The 18,618-nt window shown below is 26.7% G+C and overlaps 5 protein-coding genes across 5 annotated transcripts; all 5 read right to left on the bottom strand.

The window, feature by feature from the left end:
- Positions 1 to 590: 590 nt before the first annotated feature.
- Phum_PHUM617710 (glutamic acid-rich protein precursor, putative) lies at positions 591 to 3,829 on the bottom strand (the record flags this gene model as incomplete). The annotated part of the gene is made up of 9 exons (XM_002433196.1): positions 591 to 713; positions 835 to 951; positions 1,044 to 1,196; positions 1,319 to 1,796; positions 1,883 to 2,139; positions 2,225 to 2,440; positions 2,532 to 2,639; positions 2,736 to 3,010; positions 3,103 to 3,829. 9 exons carry the CDS (start codon positions 3,827 to 3,829, stop codon positions 591 to 593), a joined length of 2,454 nt encoding a protein of 817 aa, XP_002433241.1.
- Positions 3,830 to 5,658: 1,829 nt separating this feature from the next.
- Phum_PHUM617720 (uncharacterized protein) lies at positions 5,659 to 8,485 on the bottom strand (the record flags this gene model as incomplete). Its single annotated transcript, XM_002433197.1, has 11 exons — positions 5,659 to 5,778; positions 5,855 to 6,064; positions 6,146 to 6,334; positions 6,405 to 6,610; positions 6,690 to 6,925; positions 7,005 to 7,185; positions 7,257 to 7,503; positions 7,583 to 7,784; positions 7,879 to 8,081; positions 8,164 to 8,355; positions 8,477 to 8,485. The coding sequence occupies 11 exons, from the start codon at positions 8,483 to 8,485 to the stop codon at positions 5,659 to 5,661; spliced, it is 1,995 nt and encodes a 664-aa protein (XP_002433242.1).
- Positions 8,486 to 9,284: 799 nt separating this feature from the next.
- Positions 9,285 to 11,787, bottom strand: Phum_PHUM617730 (Very-long-chain specific acyl-CoA dehydrogenase, putative; the record flags this gene model as incomplete). Its single annotated transcript, XM_002433198.1, has 10 exons — positions 9,285 to 9,422; positions 9,505 to 9,717; positions 9,798 to 9,979; positions 10,054 to 10,222; positions 10,291 to 10,554; positions 10,638 to 10,762; positions 10,837 to 11,018; positions 11,098 to 11,222; positions 11,319 to 11,537; positions 11,608 to 11,787. The coding sequence occupies 10 exons, from the start codon at positions 11,785 to 11,787 to the stop codon at positions 9,285 to 9,287; spliced, it is 1,797 nt and encodes a 598-aa protein (XP_002433243.1).
- A 2,334-nt stretch (positions 11,788 to 14,121) lies between these two features.
- On the bottom strand, positions 14,122 to 15,499 carry Phum_PHUM617740 (leucine carboxyl methyltransferase, putative; the record flags this gene model as incomplete). The annotated part of the gene is made up of 5 exons (XM_002433199.1): positions 14,122 to 14,320; positions 14,398 to 14,507; positions 14,580 to 14,821; positions 14,893 to 15,076; positions 15,296 to 15,499. 5 exons carry the CDS (start codon positions 15,497 to 15,499, stop codon positions 14,122 to 14,124), a joined length of 939 nt encoding a protein of 312 aa, XP_002433244.1.
- A 1,073-nt stretch (positions 15,500 to 16,572) lies between these two features.
- Phum_PHUM617750 (low-density lipoprotein receptor, putative) lies at positions 16,573 to 17,234 on the bottom strand (the record flags this gene model as incomplete). Its single annotated transcript, XM_002433200.1, has 3 exons — positions 16,573 to 16,841; positions 16,925 to 17,041; positions 17,117 to 17,234. The coding sequence occupies 3 exons, from the start codon at positions 17,232 to 17,234 to the stop codon at positions 16,573 to 16,575; spliced, it is 504 nt and encodes a 167-aa protein (XP_002433245.1).
- Positions 17,235 to 18,618: the final 1,384 nt, after the last annotated feature.

Consider the following 18,618-nt stretch of genomic DNA (forward strand, 5'->3'; position numbering starts at 1 on the left):
TAATTTATTTTACATATATAAATTCGATTATTTATGACGTATAATTAGAAAAAAAAAAAAAAAGAAAAATTAACGGGCAAGAAAAATATGATAAAAAAAAAAAAAGTTTAGCAAAAAGATATTAAAAATTAAAAAATTTTATAAAAATTCTCAATTTCTCCTCCTCCTCCTGAGTATTGTAATTCTCTTCTGCTTTATCTTCTTCTTTTTGTTTATTTTCATTTGTTATAAACAATTTTTAAAATGTTTATAAATGAATAAAAAAATCAAAATAAAATAAAATAATCGATTAAAAAAATTATTATAAAAAATTTTTTCCCCTTTTTTCCGTCTCGAATTCATCAATTGAATTGTCGCGAATTAAAATAATAATAATAATAATAATAATAATAATAATAATAATAATAATAATAGTAAGTAAAAATTTCTGCACGTGCAGAAAAAAAACTAAAAAAAAAAAAAAAGAAAAAAGTTTGGAGGTCGAGGGTGTGTGCACGTGTGTACGCGTGCGTACACACGTCGCATCACACACGCATCAAAATAATGCATGATAATAATAATAATAATAGTAATAAAGGAACAAATAATATTTAACAATTGGAATCATCCGAACTAGAACTTGATTTGCTAGATTTTTCCGAGCCCGAACCATCCGAATCAGAATCGTCCGAACCGGAATCGGATGACGAACCGTTTTCATCATTGTCCGAATCCTACAAAAGGAAAAAGGGAAACGTTAACCGAGCGAATGATGATGATGATGATCACGATCACGTGTCCGTAATAAAATAATAATAATAATAATAATAATAATTAAAAATTATAAATAAATACCTCGTTGGAATCGTCGGCGGTACCATTCACGGATTCTTTCGTTCCTTTGGGATTATCATTATGTTTCGATTGAGCTTTTAACGCTGAAAATTTTTTCAAATCTTCCTTTGACAAACTCTGAAAAACAAAACAAAAACAAAACAAAGTAAAACAAGCGTTCGGTGATGATGAAAAGGTGAAAAAAGGGAAAACTCGAAGAGGTTATTCACCTTTAAGAAAATTTCATAATTTTTTATGTATTTGTCTTTGAGTTCTTTGTGTTTTTCCTTGTACATCATCTTTTTCGATTCTGATAAACCGTTCCATTTTTTAATGGCTTCCTTAAGTCTTTCACCTTCGTTCAATTTCGTTGAACACTCGGACTGGAATGAATCGTAGAAAACGTCGAAAACTTTTCTGAAATTTTCATTTTTACAAAAAAAAAAAAAATTTAGTTTCATAACAAAAAAAAAATTTTCTTTTTTCTTATTCAAAAAAGAAATACCAACACGGGTGGGGGCAAAGGTTCATCTTTGAATAAAATCAAACGTCCGCCATCGTTGTTACTACTACTACTACTACTACTACTCTTAACGTTTTTCATCGTAACGTTATTTTTCATTTCTTTCTTTTTAACTTTTTCTTCCACGACTTTGCTGCTGTTGTTGTTGTTATTGTTGTTGCTGCCACTACTTCCGCTCATTTTTCTCTTCGGTTGATTTTTTTTCAATTCAATTTCTCTTTCTTCCGGTGATAAACCTTCCAAATACGATGCGAAATCTAATTTGTAACTGTCTTGCATCGCTCTGACTTCTTTTTCGTAGAGTGCTTTTTGCGATTCCGATATTTTTTTCCACATTTTCGATATTTCCGCCATTCTTTGTTTCGGCGGTTTGCTTTTCACATCCGGATCACTTTGAAGCATGAGTCTCGAGTATAAACTATATGCTGAATTGGGCGGTTTCACCGGTTTTCCAGCCAGTCTGCAAATGATGTAACGTCAATATGAATTATTTGCACAAACGAATTCTTTCTTCCCCTTCCCCCTTCCCCCTCCCTCCACCTTTACCTTTCTTTAATATTTCTCTCGTCTTTGTTTAAAATTGATTTGGATGAATTGGGTGGAACGTAATCGGGATGTTCCAATCTATAAACTCTCATTTCGTCTTCGTATCTTTTATGATCCTGAAGTGCCCAATCAATCCAAATTAATTTCTTTTCATCGCTCATGTTTTTCCATTTTTCCTTTGCAGTTTCTTCGACGGTTTTTCTATCTTCTGCTGAAAATCCTCCTTCGTGTTTTTTTAATTGTTCTTGAAAAAACAACTGAAAATAATAATGATAATGATTGTTTTTTTTGTTGCTGAAACTAAAATTTACTTTTAAAAAAATTAATTAATTAAAATCTTACTTTAAAGGGATTGCTTGCTTTCCTGGGACCCTTTGTACTACTTTCTTTCCCTTGTATTTTTCTCTGTTGCTGTTGTTGAGCTATTTCCGGGTGTTCCCTATAAAATTCCGATAATTTCACATCGAAATTTTGCCTTTGTTTAGCCGCCAAATCCGTATATTTGTCTCTCTCTTCTTGTGACAAATTCTTATACATTTCCGATATAATTTTGGAAACCTGGAAAACAAAACAAAATGTCGTCATACTCGTTTTATAAAAAACAAAAGAAAAACTTTTCTCTCTCTCTCTCCCCCTCTCTTTCGAATACCTGTGTCATTTCCATTCCTGGATTTTCTTTTACAACTTTATCTTTTTGTTCGAGATAATATAACATGTATGTCGACAATGGTCTTGGTGGCATATCAGGATGACGATTCTAAACGAATAATAAATGAATATTAAATATTATTATCATCGACTAAAAACGAAATAACACAAAAGAATGATAATGATGATGATGGTGGAAGAATACCTTTTTAGAACCCCTGTAAAAATTTGTCCAGGGTTTCGTGACCCATTCTCTGGCATCCTGAAGTATTTCGGATAATATTCTAAACCTTCTAACTCTTTTCGATATGGCCAACCAAACTTCGTAACATTCGTGAGCATCGTAATCACCAAAAGCTATTTTTGACCAATCCAATTTGGCTGCTCTTGAATGAAATTTTTGATTGTCTTTCGGCGGTATTTGAGTTTCCATTCTTCTAAGAAGTTCCGCATAATCACTTTCCGGCCAATCTGGTACTTCTTAAAAATAAACAAAAATACCCAAAAAAATAAAAAAAAAATCCGATGAACGCGACAACTTATAGTTAAAAAAACAAACATGGCGTACGTACCATCGTTGTTGGACGTTAAATTATCACCGCCTTCTTCGTCAGCATCGGATTGAACGTCTCGTTGCTTAATGTCAGACGCGACAGTGAAATTATTATTATTATTTTTTTTATTTGTTTTTTTATTCAATTGCATTTGCAATAGTTTTTTTTGTTTTTTCCTTCTTTTTTTGTCTTCTTCTTCCGTATCCGAGTGATAACTATCAGAACTCGATGATTTTTCACCCGTTGTTCTGTCGTAATTTTTAACGGGTATCATCAAATTCGTTACGGTATTGTTTTTATTAATTACGTCATCATCGACTTTCATTTTTTTATTATTCGGTTTCTTATTATTTTTGAACACTTCGGATGCGGGACTCGAATCATCTCCGCTATCCGATGTATTCGAATCAACGGAATCCGAATTCGAATCCGTAACGGTTTTTTTATTATTATTACTATTTTTATTTGAATTTTTTTCACTTTCCGAATCCGAACTCGAACTCGAATCCGTATATTCGTATTTTCGACTTTTTATATTTTTATTCGTACCATCTTTATTAGATGTTAATTTTTTACTTTCTTTTTCATTTGAACGTGATTGTTTCTTTGGCGGTTGTTGTTGTTGTTGTTGTTTTTCCTTATTATCCGTTTTTATTATTATTTCTTTTTTTGCTCTTTTCTTTTCTATTTCCGGTTCGGATTTTTCTTTACCCGTATTTATTTCATCTCTTTTTTTCTTACCCATTTTTCTGTAAAAAAAAAAAAAAACAAAAACATCAAAATAAAATTTCAAAAAAAAAAAAAAAAAAATTCAAAATGGAGTTCGATTCGATGACGAAGTCGGGTCTATTTTTTTTGTTTTTTTTTTTTTTTTTTTTTTTTTTTCCCTTTATCCAAAGACAAGTTTATAAAATTTCTTTTGTTTTATATAAAAACAAATCCTTTAATTAAAATAAATTAAAAAAATAAATTTAATTTATTTAATTATATACATTAAAATAAATACAAACGATGATTTTCTGGAGAATAAATTAAAATTTTTTTTTTTTTTTAATAATAATATAAGCGTGGGGAAAAAAAAAGGTTTGAAATAATAATAATAATAATTCATTATTAATTATAAATTAATAAATAGAATGGTTTGTTTAAAAAAAAAATTGGGGGAGAAAAAAAAAAAAGAAAAAAAAAAAAAAAAGCCTGAAAATTTCGACCGATTGAATAAAGTTATAAGATGCGGAACGAAACAAGACATAAGCCGGGGGGAGGTGAAGAGCGTTGCCCGCACCCATCTCCGCGGGGACGGAGTAATAATGGCGGATATGAACAAGCCACCGCCCGAGCAAATGCAAGTCATCGACCGAACACATTTACCGAAAAAAAATCATTTTTATTATTAAATCCCCATTTTTAGAGTTTTCAATACCGATTAAAATTCTTTTTTTAAATGCAATTTATTCATTTACACACTCTACGAATCCATCGTTTTAATTATAAAAAGAATTTTTAAATTTTTATTTACCGCAACGTGAGAATACGGATATCGGGTTCTGACGCTTATGGTTACCGTCTTCGTTGCCTATCTACGAACGTACGCCATTAAATTTTTTTTTTTTTTTTTCTATAATTTTACCTCGTTTGGTTGCGTCGAATATTTTTCCCTCGAAGAAAATAATAATTTTCACTTCTGATTATTATTTTTTCATATTTGATTATATGAAATTAACTATTATGTCAAACACTTTTTATTTAAAAAAAAAAACAATATTTATAATTATATGAAAAAAAAAAAAAAAACTTAGTTACTATGCTCGTTCAAAATTATTAATGTGCGCATGCGCGTTAGAAGCGACATCGTGCGGTCGAAAATTAAAACAAAACCGTTAAACATTTAAAAATATTGTTTGAATGTAATAGTAAGAAAAAATCATTTTTCAAATGTTTTTTTTATTATTTAATTATAAAAAAAAAAAAAAAAAAAACTAGTTGGGGGGGACGTGAAAAATATGTAAAAATGGATTAAACGTAAATCGAATCATTCGTTAAAAAAAACCGTTTGTCGTTTTTTAAAATAATTAGAACGTACTCGTTTGTTTATTTAACTGATAATAATAATAATAATAATAATAATAATATTCGATCAACGTTTAACGTTTTTTGCCATTTAAAAAAATTTACTCGTTTTAATTAATTTATTGTCAAGTAATTCTCGTGAAATAAATAAAAAAACAATAAAATTACGAATAATTTAATAAAAAAAAAAAAAATGGTGGACGTAATATCAGTCAATAATTGAAACTTACCTTATACATCGGACGTTATTTCCAAGTTTAAACCAATTTCATTCCAATTTTAACTTTAAAAAATTCAAAACTTATTGTTTTCTTTTTAAAAACTTCTTATTTCACGACTAATTCACTATCAAAATATTAAAAAAAATGTAAACTTTTTAAAAATTAACTTCGATTGATCTTAAACCGTCAAGTAATGGCGTTCCAACGTAGAAAAATAAAAAAACTTTTAAATATTATTTACACGTTTAATAATAAAATTTTAATTATAAACTTTTTTTTCTCATTAGAATTTATTTAAACACTGCAATAGAGCATCTCTTAATTTTAACCTTAACTGTCTATCTCCTTCGCAAATAATATGAGTTTGACTATCTTCGACCGTTATGAGAGTATCTGATTCTTGCTGCAAAACAAAACAAATTAACCATGAATAAATTTGATATTTTTTTTGTTAATTTTCCTTCAAGACCTTCATATACCAAATGTATTATGTATCCGGGATTTCCGTGTTCTACTTTTGCATCGTTTATTCCTTCCTGAGACAATTTTTGTACGAATTGATCAATATCCAACCATCCCCATTCGTATGTCGGTTTTCTTTTAGGTAAAACATCACCACAGGTATCTGAATCTTCACACGTACCTGATGATGATTCTTTACGTTTCAAATCCTGATTTGATTCAAGTGACTTTAAACAAAATAAACAAATTATTATTGTGACTCGTTGGTCTCTGATTGTATTTTAATTTGATAAAATCGTAATCATCACCTCAATTTTGTATTTGTTATCGTTGAGAATGAGTTTTCCGGTAACGGATGTCAAAGACACACCTGGCCTTGTTTCGCACGGGATTAATTCTGATGCTAAATCCGCAGACATTTCCGCTTTGACTTTTTTACGTTTGACAGGTAATTTAATTACTTCTCCCCTTTTCATCGTTAACGTTGGTCTTTCTTGCTGGAAAATAAATTTCGTTTTAATTTCAAACCATTTTCCTTTATTCATTATCATCAGAATTTTTTCTAACCGCATCTATTAGAAGGTCGGTACGCTGAGAAGAACCTAAAGGATTTTTCGTGTAACTTTCAGGTATGACGAGTGTCCCAGGTTTTAATTCTCTTATGAGTTTTGTTGCTTGTGTAAAATTTAAACTCGTGTCTATCGGACAATGAACTACTTTCATTTGAAGCGGTTGAAATGGAGATATGGCGTCTAAATAAGGAAAATCCGGTTCTGTAAACAACAACAAAAAAAAAAGAAACGTTTTACGATATGGTACAACTTATGCATTTTTTGAAATGATTCCACTCACCGGTAAAAATGACGGAATGTAATGGATTCGAACCCCACAATTCCATAAAATGTACGGAATCGCCAAATCTAAGACTTGGATGACCGCAAAAAACAACGCATGGCTGTCGAAATTCCGCACTAAAATTTTCTGCATATATATTTTTGAAATGTTTTAACCTACTATTTTTAACTAAAAATGCATGCGGAAAAGGTTCTTCGGGTAAATAAACTTTATTCTGCTTTGCCTGTGACAGCCTAAAAGTAATTCGCTGTAATTATACACAAATGAACGTGAAATAATCAAAAAAAAAAAAAATGCTTGTAATAAACTCACCATTCTGCTAATATATTCGAATAAGCTAAAGATGTGTCAGCAACAGGAGAAATAAAAAACATTGGTATCTGGGTAAGTCCTGTTGCATCCAAATAACTAGAAAGGCATTCAAACAAATCATAAACGACTCCACTCGGATAACATGGTAGCAAAACGCAACCACCATTTCTAACCGTCATCGCTGGGAAAAAGGTAATTCATTAAATATTACTCGAGTATTATATTTGAAATAGTAAACCAAAAGAATCATACCTGTATTTATACACAATTCACCCAACATGGAATCAGGATTACTAGTCGGAGTTTGAGTTAAAGCAGTTATGATTAAAACATTAACATTTCTCAATGCATTTTGATGCATCGGTTTCGGATGTGTCGTTAATGTTGTCGATCCTGATACATAAGCAATTTTTTCATAATCAGTTTGTATTATCCAATTAGCAGAACCCAAACAGTATCCAGAGCTGACTGGAATTGCTTTTAAGGCACCATAAATATCCTGTCAGATTAAAAGAATGAAAATAAAAATTTGAATAACTTTAAAAAATTTTTAAATTACTTTTTCTTATAAAACTCACCAACTTTTCATCATATCCTACAACTTGAATTCTTGATAGAGCTGAATTTACTTGTTGCATATTATATATGTGCCTCCAATTTCTAGGTTTAAATGCATCGTTTAAAGGTGGAGGAAGCAAATGTAAAACTTCTTTCCAATGTTTGGCAACATTCGATTTTGGACTTTGTTCAATCCATTCGACTAACTCCTCTAAAAATAATCTTTAAATGAAAATTAATCCACAAATTCTTTATAAGATTTTTTATAAAATTGAAAAAGAAGAAATTAAATCGATGAAAACTTTTTAAAACTAACCTTCCTATTTGCATAGTCGGTTCAGTACAATACACTACACCCTTAAAACCGGTGTCTTCGGTTACAAAGGGCAAAGCCAACATACAAAGATAATTTGATATTAACATGACATCAATTTCAGAAAAATCTAAAATTTTAGTTTGAGGGGGAGAAAATTCAGGGGGTGAATCGATGAGAATTCTTCCGCAACAATCCCTAAGTTCCTAAAAAATAAATTATGAAAATATTAAATTGAAATTTGAGTTTCGAAAAGAATTATTTTATTGTTGAAGTCATTCAATTTACCCCATCAAGCTCTGAATCTAAACAATCTCTTGGCATCCATGTGGGTAAACTTGAAAGTCTTGAACTGTGCACAAGTGGTAAAGGTAAAAAATTTAATACAGATTGAGCTGATAATCCACAATCAAGCATAATTGTTACTTCGCGCCATTTAAGAACGTAACAAGGCTTGTTCGGATGACTGCTTAAACAATACTAAAAAAAAAAAAAAAAAAAATTTTTTTTGAAAATGAAATCATTTTTAACACTGACATTTTTTTTATAAATGTGAATAAATAATTTATTAAATGATTTATTAAAACTTAAATTTACTAACCAGTTTCATTTTATCCCGTGTATTTTTCGATTCGTAAAATCATTACTTAAAAAAAAAAATTAATTTGTTAATTTTGTTTTCAGATAGCACAGTACAGCAAGTGTTATTTTTCTACGTGGCAGAAGACAAATTATATATTAAATCCGCCTGAAATTTTTAACTTTTATGAATTGATAAATTATAAGTCTTGTCTACTTTACTGAATTTTCAAGAAAAATAATAAACTATTAACAAAATTTATTAATAATTATGAGCTGTATTAATTTTGAAAAAATCTTTTCTTATAACTAATAAAAAATAATAAATAAAAAGTTAAAATTTTTTATAAAAAAAAATTACATTCAAAACAAAAATCTTTTCACTTTTTTAATTTATAAATCAAGGAAATTAGTTTAAATAATTTTAACAATTAATAAAATACAATTGCAAATAAAAATGTATATTCGTCTTGTATAATTCATTATATGTAAAATATTTGAAAAAAAAAAAAATAATAATATAATACACAATACAATAAATAACGTAGATTAAAAATCAGGTATATATATATCATGTCATATTCACTGTAAATAAACAAACATTTAATATTTCATTTTTAGGTACTGATAAACTGACTTAAAAAAATATTCAACAATTATTGTATATATATATATAAAAGTGTTGCAGTTAATTCGTATATATAATAAAGTCATGGCCTCCTGCACACGTTTTTCTTTTTATTTCAACCTGATCATCAACCGCAATAAAACATTTGCGGTTGAAAAATCATTAAAAAACACAAACTCTGCTAAACTCGTTTGAAATTTTTTTATATATTTAGTGGATTCATTTGAACGAGTCCGCCATTTTCGCAAATCATACCAGCAACTTTCGAGTAATTTTTAAATGACTTTTCGTAATTTTTATCTTCTGTCATATTCAAATTAAGCACGGCTCTTTCTGATGCCTGAAACAATAATGAATATCGTTTTAAAAAAAAAAAAAATTCTCATTTTTATAAAACTCGTATGAAAAATTATAATAATCACTTCGTGACACCAAAGTTTCGTCAATAATTCTTCGTAGGGAGCAGAAGGCAAACCCTTTTGTAAGGTTGACGTGCATCTCGACAAAACGACCGCCATTGTGTAAATATCAAATGTAGCTTGAGCCAAACGATGAAGGTAACACTGTTCGTGTAAAATATCTCTTTTGTATTTCAATATTAACGTTTCTGCGCATTTTCCAAATTTTTCTATGCACTATGAAAAATAAATCCAATTTACTTTCCCAGCTTGCTTGTCGATTTAAAAAATGATACCGGAAATTGATTATTGTTTACCTTTGTTAATAAAGCAACCTCATTTTGAAAATTTGAATGAACTGCATTTCCGGTTGATATACCCAACCCCATATTCAATTGTCTACTTGCTCTTTTTTGTGCTTCGTTAAAAATAACGCCGAGATTAACACCCTTAACTTCTTTTTGCAACTGTCTTAAACTTTTTTCCAAATATTGAATGCCTACGAATGATGTAAAGAAAGGTTTTTTTTTTGTTTCACCACCGAAATAAATTAATTTTTAAAAAAAATTTTACCGTTTAATGCGACAAACAAACGAAGAATATCATTTGTTCCTTCGAAAATTCTAAATATTCTCAAATCTCTTAAAACTTTTTCTAAACCGCTGTGTCTCATAAATCCCATCCCACCCATTATTTGTATGGCTTCGTCTGTCACAGTCCAAGCAGACTCTGATGCAAAACACTAAAATAATAATAATTATATTAAATAAAATAAATATGTATCATGAAATTATGAAAAATATTAAAAACCTTTGATATGGCTGCTTCGACTTGATAATCTGTGCTCCCTTGATCCATGTTTCCACTTATCATGTAAGCTAAACTTTCCGTTACATATTGAAGCATAGCCATTTTGGCAAGTTTTTCTTGAATTGTTGCATATTTTTCAATTTTTTGTCCAAATTGTAATCTCTGAGTGGCAAATTCTACCGCTTTGGCAGTTGCTGATCTCATAGTTCCAGCTAAAGCAGAAGCCATTCCAAATCTTCCATTGTTTAAAATTTGCATGGCTACCTTAATGAATAATATTCGAAAGGTAAATATATTTATTTATATTTTTTCAAAAAGTTATTTAATTAAAATTAAAAAATCAAAACCTTAAAACCGTTTCCAACACCTCCCAAAACATTTTCTTTTGGAATTTTAACATTATCGTAAAATACTTCAGTCGTGTTGGAAGCTTTGATACCCATTTTTTTTTCAGGTGGACCCGATGTGACACCTAAAAATTATATTTTAGTAGTGATTTAATAACTACAGGAAAAATATAATGAATGACTTATTAAAAATTTTTACCTCCAAAACTTCTTTCAACTATAAAAGCAGTAACTGCATCTTTTTCAACTCCCGTTTCCTCATTTTTAACAGTGGTCTGAGCAAATACTGTCATTATTTCAGCGAATCCACCATTTGATATCCAAATTTTTGAACCGTTTAATATCCAATGTGAGCCATCAGGTGATAGGACAGCTCGAGATCTTAGAAAAAAATAATTAAAATGTAAAAAAAAAATTTTTTCACCATTAAAATTAATCGGAATTATAACGAGCAACACACTTTATCGATGCAGCATCACTTCCAGCTGTTGGTTCTGTCAGACAAAAGGCAGCATATTCTTTTCCAGTAGAAACCCTTGGAAGATATTTTTTTTTTTGTTCAGGTGTACCAAATAATAAAATACCCTGAAAAAAAATTTTTACCACAATAAAAATATTTGTTAAATTTGTTTTTCATAAATGTTGCAAATATTTAATTTTAACAATAAAATTGCAATTTACCTTGAAACCAATAGATTGATGCGCTCCAAGACAAATACCAACAGCAAGGTCATATTTTCCAACTATTTCAACTAATCTAGCATATTGTGTATTGCTTAAACCTAAACCTCCCAAATCTTCAGGTACTTGAATGCCAAAGGCACCCATATCCCATAATCCATTTAATGTTGGCGCCTCAATTTCTTCATTTGCATCATTTATTTCAGGATGATTAACTTCCTAAAGGTATATATACTTAAATTATTACATGAACCGAAAAACCGAAAAAATTTTTTGTATGAATTTTTACCTGAAAAAATTTTTCAAATGGATCTGTAAGCATGGAAACAGTTTCTTTCTGTTCATTGCTTAATGGATTAGGATATGGAAAAACTTGAGCTGGTTCTAATTTGCCAACATATAAGTTTTTGGCAAATGAAGGAGATGGTTCAAATTTTTTCGGTTCTTTTTTAGCAACTTCGGAAGACATACATCTAAAATAAATATTATTAATATTATTAATTTCCTTGTTTATATTATTAAATAGATTGAATTTTTAAAGGTTATCATCATTATTAATATCTAATATTGGTGTAAAACCAACTTTTGATACCAAAGGTCAGTTTTGAATGACTCATTCATTTAAAAAAAAAAAATTAAAAATTATTTAAAAAAAAAAAAAATTTTATTAAAAAATATTAACAAGAGATACCTTTAATTTCTTTTTTAAATACAAAAAAAAAAAAAAATTGTTAATAACCTAAATGATATATAAATTAAGAAACAAAAAAAATTATTTGAAAGTACTTTTTAAAAGTAATATTTATCATTAATTTTCAGGAATTTACACTTAATACCTAATCACCTCTAAAATATAATTTTATATTATTAAACATACCTTATTACGTCAAAAAATGCTTTATTTTTTTGTTGTTCTCTAACATATTTCCATAAACCTTTAATTTTTATCGATTGATTGACTAACATGTTAACAAGTGTGATTTTAACTTACGACTGTACTTTGATCAAAGAATACAAAATTAAAAAAAAAAAGTAGGTTAAACGATGTCAAAAAGAGATAGCCCTTAAGCAAATACAATGTTGTAATATTCATAAATTTGAAAAACTACAATTTTTTTTTTTTCGATTCAAACTTTTACAATAAAAACAATATAATTTTATAAAAATAAAAAAAAATAATAAAAAAGTTTATAAAAAAATTTATAATACAATTCAATACTGTACACACTAAACAAGTTTAGTGGTACAGTAAGACAGTAGTCAATGATTAAGGTACGTTCAGAAATTTTTTTTTTTTTTAGCATTCGTATCGTTGCCAATAGAGCCAATTTTTTTTGAAAAAATTTCCGTTACATACGAATTCCTTTTATAAATTTTGTGAAATTTAAGTTTTTTATATATTTAGTAAAATTTGTAGTTTTTAAAAGTTAATTATAAGTAAAACAACTAAAAATAGCTTTGATTAAGGTGAGTTTTTACACCAATTAGTAAAAATAACTGTTATTTTTAGAAAATATTATTTCAGTAAAAGTCAGGTATGGATTTTTAACAATTTACTTTATTAAATTTATCTCACTAAATATCAAAATTGATAAAATATTAAATAACGTACACGTGAATCATGCTGAGAGGTAAATTATTAACATAATTGAAATATAAATTAAGAAAGAAAGTAAAAAGGAAAGACATACCACTAGTTATATATTAAACTTTTAATTTACACATATTAATACATTTAAAATAAATAATAATTATAACAAAAATATATATATACACTCACGCACATAATATATATATATATATAATCACAGGAATAAACAATAATAAATAAAATGGTTTAAATTTAACCAATATTCCATACAACATGTACATTAAATTAATTTTTGTGTTAGTCTATTCAAATACTACAAAAATCATTATTAAAATAATACGATTATAGAAATAATAATAATAATAATAACAACGAATTTGAAATTTTTTAAACATTTAAAAAATTTGGGGGGGTTTTCCACATATTTATTTATTAAAAATTATGTTCAGGATGATAAATTACAATGATAAGAAATACAAAAATAATATTTTAATAAAATACCTAAGATTTTTATTTATAATTTAAGTTGTTGTGTTAGAAAAAATGAATGAATGGTCCTCATTAGAATTATATTTAAAACAATTAATTAATTATTGATTGAAAAAAAGAATGAATTATTGAATTGTTTTTAAGAATTTAAAGTTTTAAGTGAGTCATTTACAATTTATGCAGGGTGAATAAAATAATAATTTACAATATTTACAATATTTAAACAAAAAAAAATAAGAAAAATAAGAAAAAAAAACATTTTGCAAAATGTAAAAACCTCTAAAAAAAAAAAGAAATTGTATATAGATTATTAATGATATTTTAAGATAAGTCATTTTTAATATTAAAAATTACACACACACAATTTTATTAAAAATGACAAAGTTATATAAATTTTTTTTTTTTTAATATTACGATAATTCATTCTTTAATAACTACCCTGAACGTTTTATATAAGTATATTTAATTTTAAAATAATTATTTAAATTTGTGCTACACAAATATGAAAAATGTTTAGGTACCAGTTTAATTAATCGATAAGAGATACTGCAGACAATTATTTTTTAATATTTAAATATCTAACGATTACCTGCAAAATTTCCTATAAATGATGAAAACATTAACTCATTTAACTTTTGTATGACAAAAGCTCCTAAATTAAACAAAGACTGACTTGAAAGAAAAACTTCTTTTTTCTTTTTAAATCCTCATGTGTGTTTTGAATTAGGTGAAATCGACACAATCAAAATCTTCACCCTTTAATGCGATCACCATGCAATAATGTTGAAATAATTGTATGAGAATTTCTTGCTCATCGAGAAGTTCTAACTGTTCAATTCTTTGCCTATCTTGACTTGGAAGTGCATGATATACTTTAACCATGTCATAACTTTTAACTTTATCCCATCCATTATTTAAAAACCTACAAAATAAACCAAATTACTCATTTATGAATTACTTTTTTTTTTTTTTTAAACATTGATCAATTTTTAAATTAACCTTGTTTCTTGCGAACTAAGCGACTGACAAGCATCTGCTCCTGCTAATGGACAACCTCTTGCTCTTAAATTTTTAAGCATAACTTCTCCGAACCTATCACCTATATTAACCTAACAAACAAATGATACACATTACCGAATAAAATTTTTTTTTTTGCTTGTTCTAAATGAAAACAAACAAACCTGTTCGTAATTAACAAAAATGGCAGATTTGAACTTTTCTGAAAAAAATTTTAACAAAACTTTTCCAGAATGTAATTCCATGTAAACAAGAACGCATTCTGCTAATATAAACGTAGGCATGTTAAATTTAATATCAGAATCTTTTAATTTGGATTCTAAATCTTGAATATTCCTTAAATCGGCTCCTATTATGTGAAATCCGCTAGCGTGTAAATCTGTAGCACTTAATCTAATTTCACCGTCTAAAAAATTTGAAAATTCATGAATTTCAAAAAGCATTTTTCTTATTTTGTTTTCTTAAATAATTATTTACCTTCCATGTGAATTTTTTCTAACAGTTGTTTATTCCTTTTAATAAAATGACATTTTCTAGATGTGACAGTCGGGAAATCGACTTCAACATAATTTCCAATCATGTAACCGGAATCTTTCAACCTCCAGTATAATGTATCGAAACCACCTCCTAAATTTACTATCTGACAATTTTTACCTGCAGTCTTTAATAAATAAAAGAACCTTAAGTTATTTACCCCATCCAATAAATAAATAAACAAGTACAAATTTCTTTTTTTTTTTTTTTGAAATGTCTGACATAAATGAATTTCATTCAATATTATTTACCCCCGTACAATTGATTGATGTAAGACTTATGTAATACGACAAATTAAAAAGAATTCTTAATAATAATCAATAAATAATTAAATAAAACGTTATACCTTGACAAATTTTTCTAATAAAAACCAAACTCCCATCGTTCTTGCATAATATCCCCGATTTATTTCCGGTGCTTTTCTATCCGTTCCTTTAACGAAAAACTGTATGTAAGGATCAATCCAATATCCCAATTGAACGGCACATCTTTTACATTCACTTGCATCATCGTTAGTCGCTTGTACAGCTTCATCGGTTATTTTTTCCATTTTTTATTATTATTATTATTATTTATTCATTCATTAATTAATAAATCATTCATTCACATTAATCAAATTTTAATTAATCAATTTAAATTATATGTATATAAAAATAATTTAACAGCCATTAAAAATTCTTTGTCCTTTTAAAGTGGCATTAGACACACACACACATTAACTGTGCAATATTGGACCGCGCATTTAAATAAATATGTCTCTCTTTATTTATTATTATTATTAGTTTAAAAAAAAAAAAATGAATTAATATTTTATTATTATTAATTTTATTTAAATTTAATAAAATTATTTAATGTTTTTTATGTTTTCATAGGTAAATTATTATTATAAATGTTTTAAACATTCACATAAATTTTTTAATAATTTTTATTTATTTTATTAGGTTAAAGTAATTTATTTAAAAATTTATTAATGTATTCTATTGTTTACTTACATAAGACAATAAAATAACATTAAATTTCTTATTTAATAACTCATTTTTAAAAATTTAATAATCAATTTTTAATTACTCGATAGTTATAAATAAATTAAATTCGACAAACCTTGTACCTTTGACATAATCAATTTATTATTAATTTATTGTAAAATTATTATTATTATTATTATTTTATATAATATAATTAAATGAAAATTATTGTAATCGAGTAATTATTATTATTATTCATTATTGAAATTATTATTATTATTCGATATGAATACTTTTTTTAAGGATATAAATAATTTTAATGAAATAGAAAAATTGATTATTATTATTATTATAATTAAATTTATTATTATTAATTAATATTAAAGTCTATATATATATATATATTTATAAAAAAATTATAACAAAAAAAAATACTGTTTACCTATATGTATATTTATATAAATTCTCTTATCATTGATATCTTATCAATGAAAGAAAGCAAGCAAATACTTTTAAACGATAAAAAGTCTTAAAAAGCTGTCAACTCTCAATATCGATAAATTTATTTTATTCTTTACCAAATGTTGTGAGACACAAACATTTATTGTTCGATGAAAACATTTAATAGTAAATCCGCCATTATTATGTATTGTGTAAATTATCTACCTATTGATGTTGAATTTAATTTGCAGGATGTTTCATCTGAATGATCAATGCAGTCTATTTCTCCATCACATTTCCATGCCATTGGTATGCATTTACCATCCATGATGCATTTGAATTCGTCATTCTCTGAACATCCTTGACAAATGTTTTCATCGTGGCTTGGTATCGTACCTGGACAATCGTGTACTCCATCGCATACCCATTTCAATGGAATACAGGTACCGTCCAAACATCGAAATTCTTCATCCTCGTGACAATTATCTTAAAAATTATCATTTCTCACCGTTATTATTATTATTATCATCATTATTATTATTATAAATTTGTCACGGGGTTTATTTTACCTTTGGAAAAATTAACGCATTCTTCACCCTCTTGCCAATCTGGATATTGATTACAATCGAAAACATTCGATAATGGCAAACTATTTATTATGTAATCTTTACAATCGTCAGAGAAAACTAAAAAAGAATTCATTCCATAATTCGTTATAAAATAATTAATAATTATCAACAAAAAAAAAAATTTTCTTTTACCTTTGCAATTTAATTTACATGGCGGCATTATTCTTTGTCCTTCAGGTTGACATTCGGGTTCTAAAATTGAACAAATAAATTCTTTCGCTCTTAAACTACATTCCGAATCGACGATCATTTGAAAATATGGAATCAACGACGTCAAATCCTCGTAATTTTTTATTCCCGGTAAATTGGGTAATTGTACTACGTCGTATGGTAAAATACCCTCGCAAAATGTTAACTTTGTTGAAAAACATGGCGAAACTGTTGACACACGAAAACATCAAAATTATTTTCCCGCCAAAAATTATCGTGGCGGCAAACGAGAAGGACGAGCCAAAGGAAAAGGAAAAAAAAAAACAATATGGAGGCAAACATTTATTTTTTTTTTTAATTAGCTCATTTTTAATTGATTATAAATTAATTAATAAATAATTTTTACGTTTGCAGAACGTTTGACGTGTCATTAGACGTAGGAAAATAAATAAAAACACGTCACGAAGCAAATTTTTAGAAATAGAAATTTTTGGAAAAATGAATGAATTACAAACTATCACAACGAATAATTCGTTAACGTCAAAATATTTTATTACCAAACGGATAATAGAAAAAAAAAAGAGAAAATTAAGGTACGTTAATAATAATAATAATAATTACATTTTTAACGAAATTTCCACCAAAAAAAAAAAAAAAAAAAAAAATCGTTTAAGATTTCGTACTTTTTTCTAATGTTGGTAACCGAAACGAAATTCACACGTTTAAAAATCATTATTATTATTATTATTATTATTATTATTATTATTATCATTATTATTATTCGTTTAAAAAAAAAGTAATTTCAAACGAAGAATTTTCAATTTCGTAAAAAAACCGTTTTTGGAATATTTAAAAAAAAAAAAAAACCGTTACGAAAATTTTTCTTTTTTCTTTTTTTTTTTAACATACGCTACGATGATAAATTCAATATTATTATTATTATTATTATTATTATTATTATTAATTTTCTTACTCGTTAAACGAACTCGCACAGCAGAAGCTTCGAATAATAATAATAATAATAATAACAATTGTTTAAGAAAAAAAAAAAGGAAAAAAAATAATTATTTTGAAAAATGCGAATTTAATTCGTCTGACAATGCCAAGGGGAAAACAAAACAAAACAAAACGAAAAAAAAAGATGGCGTAAAAACATAATAATAATAATAATAATAATAATAATTGATTCGAAAAGAATGAAAACGAAAAAAAAAAAAAAAAACATTTTCATCAAGGTCACGACACCGTTGGTTCATTTATTTATTCTTTTTAAATACAAAAAAAAAAAAAAAAAAAAAAAAAAACAATTATTATTATTATTATTATTATTATTATTATTATTAAAGCGTTCGTTAAAAACAAGTGCCGCCATCTTTTTTTTTTTTTTTTAATATTATTTATTTTTCTGAATTTTTTCCCTTTATTATTATTATTATTATTATCATCATTCTATTTAGTCTCGTTATTAAAAAAAAAAATTAACG

The sequence above is a fragment of the Pediculus humanus genome, genomic scaffold, assembly GCF_000006295.1.
Source record: "Pediculus humanus corporis 1103172108322 genomic scaffold, whole genome shotgun sequence".
Taxonomy (NCBI): domain Eukaryota; kingdom Metazoa; phylum Arthropoda; class Insecta; order Psocodea; family Pediculidae; genus Pediculus; species Pediculus humanus.